The sequence below is a fragment of the Salmo salar genome, chromosome 28 (assembly GCF_965601325.2).
Source record: "Salmo salar chromosome 28, fSalSal1, whole genome shotgun sequence".
Classification (NCBI taxonomy): domain Eukaryota; kingdom Metazoa; phylum Chordata; class Actinopteri; order Salmoniformes; family Salmonidae; genus Salmo; species Salmo salar.
This window is the reverse complement of record NC_138318.1, coordinates 24736986-24748378: the sequence shown is the minus strand read 5'-3', so window position 1 is coordinate 24748378 and position 11393 is coordinate 24736986. Positions and strand designations below refer to the sequence as shown.

General features: G+C 42.2%; 1 protein-coding gene across 2 annotated transcripts in view; it reads right to left on the bottom strand.

Annotated features, from left to right (window-relative positions):
• Positions 1 to 2903: 2903 nt before the first annotated feature.
• The window catches only part of LOC106589726 (transmembrane protein 87A), a 29522-nt gene continuing 21032 nt past the window's right edge, over positions 2904 to 11393 (bottom strand). The window contains exons 8-19 of one of the 2 annotated variants that reach the window (XM_014180001.3): positions 10815 to 10998; positions 9689 to 9788; positions 9480 to 9573; positions 8725 to 8796; positions 8031 to 8139; positions 7864 to 7922; positions 7479 to 7582; positions 7132 to 7205; positions 6970 to 7046; positions 6066 to 6118; positions 5932 to 5962; positions 2904 to 5735 (exon numbers count right to left, since the gene is read on the bottom strand). In XM_014180001.3, the coding sequence (XP_014035476.1) occupies positions 5694 to 5735; positions 5932 to 5962; positions 6066 to 6118; positions 6970 to 7046; positions 7132 to 7205; positions 7479 to 7582; positions 7864 to 7922; positions 8031 to 8139; positions 8725 to 8796; positions 9480 to 9573; positions 9689 to 9788; positions 10815 to 10998 (999 nt within the window). In that variant the 3' untranslated portion in view covers positions 2904 to 5693. Of the gene's footprint in view, positions 5736 to 5931; positions 5963 to 6065; positions 6119 to 6969; positions 7047 to 7131; positions 7206 to 7478; positions 7583 to 7863; positions 7923 to 8030; positions 8141 to 8724; positions 8797 to 9279; positions 9351 to 9479; positions 9574 to 9688; positions 9789 to 10814; positions 10999 to 11393 lie in introns of both variants that reach the window. The other variant, XM_082970525.1, reaches the window with a different exon arrangement.

Here is an 11393-nt window from a genome sequence, read left to right as displayed (position 1 = left end):
GTCCCTTTATGAAAACAGAGAAAAGCAGTGAGAGTTTTGTCAGTGGGCTATTTCAGAATGAAAAGACATAGAGGAGGCATTTTGTTCTGGTTATATTATGCAGGAAAAGGGGAGGTCGGAGGTGGATCGTTTTTCATGTGGGATAAATGTCTGGAGTTAGTCCAACAGTGGATGAGAAGGGAGGAGAGAGGAGAATGAGCATCTGTGTGATTGTTTTGTCTCCAGGTAGAACTCCCTACAGTCTCTCTCTCTCTCTCTCTCTCTCTCTCTCTCTCTCTCTCTCTCTCTCTCTCTCTCTCTCTCTCTCTCTCTCTCTCTCTCTCTCTCTCTCTCTCTCTCTCTCTCTCTCTCTCTCTCTCTCTCTCTCTCTCTCTCTCTCTCTCTCTCTCTCTCTCTCTCTCTCTCTCTCTCTCTCTCTCTCTCTCTCTCTCTCTCTCTCTCTCCCTCCCTCCCTCCCTCCCTCTATCTGAAAACCTCCAACATAACAGGAACTGAGCTAACACACAACCCCAGCCAGCATCAGAGAAACAAATGTGACATTGGGACCTCAAATAAACAGGTCTCATGATCTAGGATCAGGTCCCCCTGTTCATGTAATCGTATTCATTAGGATCTAAAATGCAAAACTGATTCTAGATCAGCACTCATTCACAAAGCGTTTCAGAGCATATGGGCCCTAAACTCCCATAGAGATAGATAGAGGACTCTAGTGCCCAAAAGTACATTTTAGTATGGGAAGTGCCATTAAGGCTTTTCACTATTTTGAAGTAGTCAACTGGGTCGGACTTCCTATGGGTTTGGGAAGGATCACATAATTCCATCCAGGTCATCAGGAGGGATCAGCCAATGAATTATATTCGTGAGCAAACATTCCATAACTGCAGGTGCCAGTAAATCGCCAAACTTGGCGTTGTACCTGTTCAAACAACACACTCCAGGTTGCAGTATGCACCCTTTGTTTGTTTACCAAGTCATAGAAGCAGCAGAAGAAGATAATTGACTACTTCAGAATGGAAATGGCCTCAATGGCCCTGCCCATGCTCTCACGTTTGCCATAATGGGACAGATATAGGGCGGCAGATAGCCTAGCAGTTAGAGTGTTGGGCCAGTAACTGAAAAGTTGCTGGTTTGAATACCCAAGCTGACAAGGTGAAAAATCTGTTGATGTGCCCTTGAGCAAGGCATTTAACCCTAATTTGCTCCATGGGTCGCTTACTACTATGGCTGTCCCTGTAAAACAACACATTTCACTGCACCTACCTGGTGTATGTGAAAATAAACCTTTTTATTTATTTTTATTTTATAATGTTGTGTCCTCTAACTATCTCTATGGTCGGTCCCAATTCACTCCCTGCCCCTCCTTACTCCATGGCCCTAAGTAACCCTTCAATGTTAGCAGCGATGGAAGCAATATGGTGGAAGATCCACCTCTACACTGCATACTTCCTCAATACCCTTTAGATCTGCAATAGGGCCACGAGGGAGGGGGAGGGAACGGCTTGGGATAGGCTGTGTCACTCACCTCGTTAAAGGCTTGTTGTTCCCCTGTTTGTGTCAACACAAGAATCTGGTTGGCTTTACTAAGCGGTTTCATAACCCAATACTAGTACAAAGCCCCTGGACTGGAGCAATCGGGTTTCTAACACTGTGTAATTTAGTCTACTTTCACTTGATCCCTTTGAAGAAAGAAAGAGCTCTTCAAAAACTTTACTGAAAAACAAGCTTTCATTGTGACATGACACATATGTGCATGGGGTTGTTGTAGATTTCACATGACGTGGTCAATAGATAATGTGGTAAAGAATACAACTAACAGCCTATTGAAGGCTCTTTGCCCTCTGTGGAACAGATTGGGTTCATTCACGCAAATCAGGAACGAACACTTGGTAGGGAACATGTTGATTCTGTATAGTAGGCCCTATACGCATTCATTTATCTACTGAAATTTCAAGAACTGCAGCTAATTATCACTTTGAAAATACAAGATTCAAAGTGCAGAAGAAAACTGTTTAGTCTGGTTATCTCCCTATGAACATAATGTCTTAAACACTTTGTTTTATCAGGGTGATAAGGGCATTTTAGGACATTGGTTATGATAAATACAGTACGTGTAAATATTCTGAGAGGTTTCTCTGTCTTCAGATGAAAATCAGTTTGTTTTTGTGCTGTCTGCATCACACGAACAGCTGTACAAACGGAACAGAACATCTCATTCCACTAGACTAGAGGACATCACCCAAAGTCAATACATGAACGCATGGTTGGGTAAGGAATCTGCCAGGAGAGTTCAATCGAAATCCAGATATAAAATCTAAGAGAAGAACAACAAAAAACAAACCAAAAAAAAACAGACTGCTGCCAGAAGTATACTTTGTCAGGAATGGGTAACTTTGATGGGGGTGGGGGCCAGAAAATGTTCTCTACCTGGAGACATTTTTTTTTTTACATTTAAAATTCTGTGCAATTCTACACATTTTGCCAGGGGCGGAGAGAATATTTAGCAATTTTAACTAATGCACATTTTTTAGTTTAAGAGTTCCTTTAGTGCAATTCTACTCATTTTGCCATAGGGTGGAGATAAATGTTTACAGTTTTTAAAATTAAATCTGAGTGAGACTAGCAAAATCAATGGGGGCCCCAAAGGCTTTAATTCAACCTTGATTACTACAGTACCAGTTTAGATACCTGGCCGCTGGGTATTGCACCTTGTGTATTCTACCTCCCAACAGTAAGTTAAAACCCCGACTGACAGTTGCCCATCACCTGCTGTAAGTACACCAATATGGCACTCTGGCCGCATCATGATCGCACAGCAAATCTCCCTGACTGGATGATCAACTAATAATGACGATCTAATGATCAGTGGTTATAATCTGTTATCCAGTGACTGCAATAACACAAACTAAATTTGTAAAACATTTTTATTTACAATTAAATTAACCATCGTTTTGAAATCGATCAGAAAACAAAGATTTTCAACAAACATCATAAATACAGATTTACAGTTTGGCATACTAATAACAAGGTGCTGTTCTCTCTCTCTGCTCTGTCAACAGAAATAAAAAGACAAACAAGCCAAATTGATCTGGAGCCATATGTACATTACTAAGCATCTCAAAGTAGGCGTGCTAATCAGGAGTCCATTTTATTCATTACGATCTAAAAGGTCAAACTGATCCTTGATCAGCACTCATACTGATCCTAGATCAGCACTCATACTGATCCTAGATCAGCACTCATACTGAGACGCTTTATGAATACAGGCCCTGGGTTTAAAAGTTCCAGCATAGCTCTGAAGACGTTAACCCTTCCAAAAATAGGTATAAGGCAGTAAATAATATAATAACACTACTAACAGTCAGCCAAAACCAGTCTGTTAAGTGAAAATAACCAACTCTGAGGCAGACATACAGTTGTAGGCTACATAAGAGGGAAATAATGATCATAAAGAGAAGAATGTCAGGGTCTGAGTAAGAATCTTAATTTATACAAGTTAGGGAAAGCACTACATATACTAGGGCCTGATTCCCAAACTGACACCTACACCCTACCTATGCAAGGATTGGACAGATGTAAGAAAATCTAGTGGGTAGGGACTAGGGAATGTTTCTGGACAGGTCCTAGGAAATAGTTGAGGTTGTGAGTGAAATCATAACTCCCTAACCTAGGTAAAGGCTGCAGAGCACAACATGGACCAATACAACATCATCCTATTTGGAAATGGGAATGTCCACACGAGACAAGCCCCCCCCAGTCTCTTCTACATCTGAAGACTTCAGACACCTACACCATCTAACTGGCACCAGTACCGATTACCGTTACAGAAATGGTGCACAAAGAATCTATACTTTGAAAGTGTTGTACCATTACAGAACATAAGATGGAGATAGGGGTGTTGGAGTCGTAGACACTTCCCCTTTTCAACGGCAAAATAAAAGCATGAATTAATCAATTAGACAAGAGTCATTTCCAATAGTTTGTCCTTTAAAAAGAGTTTTAGAACAAGCTAGGCAGATGACAACAAATCAGAAATAACATTAAAACTTATCACACAATATCCCCATAAATGTACCTATAGAGTAAACTAAATAAAGCAAGTTGTAAGTACACTTAAACATAAATAAATAGCCATGTTTGTCCCAAATAGCACGCTATGCCTTATATAGTGCACACTACTTTATACCAGGGCTCATAGGGATCTGGTCAAAAGTAGTGCACTATATAGGGCACACATCTCAAACTCATTCCATGGAGGGCTGAGCATCTGTGGGTTTTCACTCCTCCTTTGTACTTGATTGTCTAGGTCTTAATTGAAAGGAAAAAACTAAAACCTTTCATGGAATGAGTTTAGCACCCCTGCTAATGGGAATAGGGTACCATTTAGTGTACAAGCAATGTAAAACAGGTAAAGGGAGGGTACCAGAGGAGTGTAAGTAAACCTTACAAGGTCATAGGACGTATTTAATATTGCTCTTTATTTGACTAGCGGAAACAGAGGACTACCTAGCCTGATCCCAGATGTGTTTGTGCCGTCTTGCCAACTCCTATGGCCATTGTAACGCTGTTATTGCTGATCTGGAACCAGGCTAAAGATTCCCTCCACTCACATTCAAACACAACTCCTCAATGATGTAAGCCTCAATTACAGTACTTCCTCTACCAACCTCAGGGGTCCATTCAGTGATGTAAACTTTCTGAACATTGATAGTAGATAGAATAGGGAATCATGTCAGCTCTATTCCTTGTATTTCTATCTGCCAGACAATCTCTTCTACACCATACATTTCTATCTTAACATTCTGTAACGTTACATCCTCCTGAACAGACCTCAAGTCCTGCAATCGTACACTGACATTATCAAGAACACTTCTGTTTAGTACTGCGTAACACACTGCACATATAAATCCTGTGTCCCAGCCTAGACAAAAACGCACACTCTCCCACATCACATTATACTTTGGTTAGGATGCAATAAAGCTTTACTTAGTGAAATATATAATAAATAACGTTTACTATACCAATATTACTTTGATAGATGATAACATTCAGAGGTGTAATGTTATTATGTAGTGTCCAATTGGTGTTGAAATAATATACCAGCTTGTTCCTCTCTCCTATAAAGTCAAGTTTAGTGAGCAAAAATGTTAATAAATACATACAGCATTTAACAAAGTGTTTGGAACAGAAGTCTCATAAAAGTTACATCCCAAATGGCACCCTATTCCCTATAAAACCGTATGGGCCATGGCCAAAAGCAGTGCCCTATATAGGGAACAGGGTGCCATTTGGGATGCGCAGAATAGGAGTATTGCAGGCGAGATTTTCTGATGCCCACATATAACATAGGTTGAATACATTAGGGCACACCGTAACAAAACGCTCTGGAAAGGAAAACTAAAACAAGTGTATGTCTTATTGGACAAGTTGAAGTAGTACTTCCCCGTTTTAATACACTTTCTTCCATTTGATGCCCAATGAATAGGACCCTGCTGATCGCCAAGTCAGAGGTGTTGTGTTAAGCCACAGTAGTGTTGTACAGAGGAACAGAGGTTTGAGTCTCAGCCTAAACAGCCCTAGGACTAGGATTGGAGAGGTGTCGTGCTCCAGATGATCTGTCTATTCCATGCCATGCATTAGGAACCCGAGGAAGAGATGCTCTGCATCCACCGTGGGTAGGAGGAAGACTTTCCATGTTACTCCATCTTGGACATTTCATATTTTGTAGTCATGATTTCCTGGTAAAAAAAATACAGAGAATATATTATACATTTCTCTAACATCCTAGTCTGTACATATAATACTGTACATATAATACTGTAATCTGAGAATTGAATAACATTAAAGGAAATGCACAGTAAAGCAAACCATGTGTTGCCATTGACAGAAATGAGCCAAATTTGAGACCTGTTGTGTTAATAAGGAAACACATACCTCATCCGAGTCGAGAAGGACAGGCAACGCTCTATAATGAAAGAGGAAAAGAAAGACAAAACGTGCTTTTATACAACCGCCTAATGTTGACCACTTTAAAACACATCTATTCTCTTTTGTTAAGTCATGCTTACACGTCTGTTAAAGAGGTAGGAATGTTCTCTTCCACCCATTTCATGTCTTCATCCTGGACAGATTGGTAGAGAATGACAGAAGAGAAAAAAAAATAGATAATTACTCCACGCTGCCCCCTGTTGTTTAAACTTATTCATGTGATTTACTAAACTACATAGATGTTCCATTCATGTCTGCCAGTAGGGGGTTTGAACTGCCATGTAAGAGCAAACATTTGAGTAAGCAAAAGTGTCATGTCATCATGTGCAGTTAACTGAAAGTGGACCATTGACTGTGCTGACAGAAAATATTGACTGGACCTCTCGAGCGGCACAGTGGTCTAAGGAACTGCATTGCAGTGCTAGCTGTGCCAATAGAGGTTCTGGGTTCGAGTCCAGACTCTGTCGCAGCCGGCCGCGACTGGGAGACCCGCTGGGCCAATTGTGGCAGTGCATAATTGGCCCAGCGTTGTCTGGGTTAGGGGAGGGTTTGGCTGGCAGGGATGTCCTTGTCCCATCGCACACTAGTGACTCCTGTCGCGGGCCGGGCGCAGTGCATGCTGACACAGTCGCCAGGTGTACAGTGTTTCCTCCGACACATTGGTGCGGCTGGCTTCCGGGTTAAGTGGCATTGTGTCAAGAAGCAGTACGGCTTGGTTGAGTTTTGGAGGACGCACGGCTCTCAACGTTCGCCTCTCCCGAGACCGTAAGGGAGTCACAGCAATGAGACAAGACTAACTACCAATTGGATATAACAAAAAAATGGGGAGAAAAAGGGAGAGAGAAAAGAAAGATTGACTTGTTTGTATACTGTATTTATATGTGGAGTACTTTGCGTTCATATCGATTCGATACTTGTAAACGGACTTTGCCTTTCTTAATTTATTACCTCCGGGGCAAGTTGAACTGAATGTTTGATACTAACCGGGTTGGGTCCTGAAGGCTTGGCTGAACCGTTTGTCTCACTCCTGGCGTTGGTTGCTCTCAACTTTATGCCATCAGCTGTGTAGAGAGAGAAACATTTTTGGGGATTAATGTTTGACGCAGTGAGAATGAAAACCCTACTATTTCACTTAGTGAACTGTACCCAAATTAGCTGACACCAGAAACTCCTCGATCTCCTCATCATCAGAGTCGTCCATCAGAGGAGTGAATGCATACCTGATGAGAACAGAGGAAAAGTTAAACATTATGAATAGTTATAAAGCTCCATTTAGAGAAAGACTGTTTAAGTTTGTGTTTCCTCTGTGAAGCTTTGAAGAGTCGAAAGGGCGATGCACTGTCTCCCTGACTGACTGTTGGAGGTGGTTTGATAGGTCAACATATTGCCATTGAGAAATCTACAGCACACTCAACAAGGGAGCTAAGGTGCAGGATGATAACACTTAGATCAATGCAAAATGTCTGTTATATAACAGCCAAATCACTCATCACCTCTGGTTGTTAGCAGATGGTCTCCATAAGAACATGATCACCAGCAGTATGATGGAAAAGAGGAACCTCCAGAAGGCATCATCTACCCACAGCTCCATCCAGTCCTGGCCACACAGGACGATGCAAACGTGTCAGTCATGAGGATTCAGTATATTTACATTTTTGTTATTTAGCACATTCTTTTAAATCACTGCATTCAACTAAAAGGAGGTTAAACAGCCACATATTGAAGGTGTTCGTAAAATAAAAAATCTTAACTGTTGATTCGATATTCGTCTCACGAAACACAGAGCAAGCTAAAAACATTGATCCAGAAGAACTGGATAACACACATTTGTATATTTTCGATTTAAACGTTTGAAACAAGACAGAGATGTATTCTTACCAATTGACAATCTGCTAGCCTGAATTTTTTTGTCGTCCACACCATGAAAATGATTGAAGCTAAAGGACAAAAAAAAAGAGTGATCATCATTAGACTACTCTGATTGAATGAATGACCGGTATCTGGTGCTGGGGAAGACTCCACATCAATTTAACAACTTCACTCACCTATGATGGCAAAGATGAGTGTGTTCGTGAAGTGTCTGTAGAGAGACAGTTTGACTGGGTTTCTCCTCAGCTTCAGTGTCTTTATAGTTTGAGCCAGGCTCACGAATATGTTAGGAGGCAGTCAAGGAAACAACCTCTGGGCTAGACAGTAGACACTGACAGTATGTAGAGTAACTGACAGACTTCACGTATAACACGGAATCAGGGAAGAACCTAGCAAAGTCAGCAGGGAAAACAGCATGCAAGGTGGGATTATGTGCCCTCTGTGAGTGGTAGCTAGTGGGTTAAGGTGTTGGAATGTGATTGAGCCGAAGAACAAATGAGGCCCCAGGTAAAGGGGCCCTGGGAAAGGCCGGACTACTTGACCTCTACTTGTAGACTTCCAGGTTAGCTAGCTGTGAGTTAGCTAGTGAGACAGCAAATAATCTAATCTCTCATGCTCTCTATTTATATACGTCAGGAGAAGCTAGCTGTGAGAGGCAGCGGGTTAGCATGTAGCTAGTGGGTTAACATGCAGAGACCCTTTGGAGTTGGACTGAACCCTTTGATAGAAGCAGGGGACCCTCAAGCCCAGGGAGGGTCAGAGTAGGCCCCCAGACTGAGGATCCGAGAAACCCTGGGTAGGGACCAGGGATAGAGGGGCCCCCAGGGGACAGAGGAGCCCAAGCAGGGCTATAGGCACACCAAAGGATATCCACCAGCAGAGAGAGGAGTCAAGCAGAGCCAGAGGAATGTTGGCCAACAGAGCCAGGTCAGAGTCTTTCGCCTGAGGGATGAGAGGAGAAAGGGGGAGTGCGGAAGAGAAGAGGAGAGAATACAAGTTGAGAGTAAGATAAATAAATAGGAGAGGAGAGCAGGTGGGGAAAGTGTGGATGAAAGTTAAGAGGAGAGAAATATGAGAGAGTCAGAGCGCAAGATTAACATCGAGAGAGAGAGAGACAGAACAGAGGAAGAAAAAGTGAGTGGGGTAGGTAGAGAACCTTTCACCAGAGCAGTAACCAAAGAAAATCACCCACTGAAACATGATTTAGTGTACAACTCAAACTCCACTTTAAATTGTACAAGACACATAACCCCAGCACCTAGTCTATTAGTGACACTTATGAAAACGTATTAGTAAGCAATAGCAAAATGTGTAAAATTCTGTACTGACAGACAAGTGATACAGACACGTAGGCCTATTTTGTTATTATAGACCATCATGGAGTAATTATTATAAACTCCGTATGATAATTGGATTAAGGATATGAACCAGACGATACAGGAGTCCATCAAAACTAGAACAACGATTGTGATGAGGGAAAGGCCATTGTCACGACCCTTTAGTGAATATACATTTATTGAAAGTCATTTCCATAACTCACAAGGGAAAAACAGCAGCCCATCTGGAACTGAAATTTCACATTTTGAACGCAAGCTCACTGGAGCAAAATCAAGAAAACTCCTTACCCCAGTGATTCTAAGCACACCTTCGATAGCAGCAAAGGCAAAGTACAGGACGCCTAGTCCCACCACTCTGTGCATCACTGTACCCAGTCGAGGCCTGATAGGAAACACACAAAATGCAGGAAAATGTACTAAATATAGATAGCAGGCTAACCTATCAAAGGATTGGGAGTGACAGGGAGTGAGTGATGACCTTTATTTTCTCAACTTACTTGACTATTCCATATCCCAGACTAACAATAATGACCAGCAGCCGTGCCAGGGTTCTCTTCAGGGCAGAGATGAGCTCAGCAAAGATCAACAGGCCTGGAGCTGAAAACAAGAACATTGGAATGCATGGTCTCTCACACAAGGCAGAAAAACAATGTATTGCTTGGAATAATAACACTCCCTAAACCTCCCCCTTGGCTCTAAGCAAATCTGTAAGGTAGAAGCAATATGGTGGAAGCACCATCATCACTACACTGCTTATACCTGCCTATTCAGACTAAGAATATGTCGAAGATAAACACACAACGCAGCGTACGAGAGGTCAAGAGGACTAAAAGTAAATAGAGTACTAACGATCAATGGAAATAGTGTTTTTTATGTAATAGGGAATTATTGATCAATGGGTCAGAGACATGGGAGGAATTTGTCTAAGCATCGAGCCTGAAATAGGATAGTTATTTGGTCCAGTTTTATTGCAAGGAATTCTAATTGGTCAACCACAGGCAAGGGCTGGGTTATAAAGTACATCCTGTCCCTTTGTTCTGCGGAGAGAAGCACAGGAGAGAATCACTGAGGACAGGGGAGCATGAACATCTACCATCTCCCTCCCCGCATGATTCGTCCTCTTTGAATAAGAATAAACCTATTTTCTTCCCCCTGATTTGCTTTGGGGTTTGTGTTATTGAAGAAGAATATCAACTGCTAACAAGACCATACCCGCCTATTCAGACCATACCCGCCTATTCAGACCATACCCGCCTATTCAGACCATACCCGCCTATTCAGACCATACCCGCCTATTCAGACCATACCCGCCTATTCAGACCATACCCGCCTATTCAGACCATACCCGCCTATTCAGACCATACAGATTTGCAAAACAATGGACAGGTTAGTGCCAAGAGGAAAGGGTAGGGAGGGAAATGGGACTGGATCAAATTGAGAGCTGGGTGTAGTGTACTGTAAACTCACAAGCTGCCCCTGACACCGTTGTTCTCATACTCAGCACACAGCCTTCACCATACTCCTATACAGAGGATCTTACTACTCTTTAAACCACTCAGACAGAGAGCTCGGTGTAGTTTAGTAGTAGTATTAGTAGTAGTATTAGTCGTGGTGTAGACTCACAAGCTGCCCCGACACCGTTGGTGTTCTCGTACTCAGCACAGAACACAGCCTTCTCCACCATGCCCAGAAAGATGACTCCAGCTATCCAGAACTGGATCCGCAGTAAGTCCTTCCAGTAGCAGGCAGCCCACATGAACCAGAGTAACGCGTACAGGATGTACACTATACACATCACCATGTAGAACTGAGGGAGAGAAATATATGTTTATATACAGCGAGGGAAAAAAGTATTTGATCCCCTGCTGATTTTGTACGTTTGCCCACTGACAAAGAAATGATCAGTCTATAATTTTAATGGTAGGTTTATTTGAACAGTGAGAGACAGAATAACAACAAAAACATCCAGAAAAATGCATGTCAAAAATGTTATAAAATTATTTGCATTTTAATGAGGGAAATAAGTATTTGACCCCTCTGCAAAACATGACTTAGTACTTGGTGGCAAAACCCTTGTTGGCAATCACAGAGGTTAGACGTTTCTTGTAGTTGGCCACCAGGTTTGCACACATCTCAGGAGGGACTTTGTCCCACTCCTCTTTGCAGATCGTCTCCAAGTTTCGAGGCTGACGTTAGGCAACT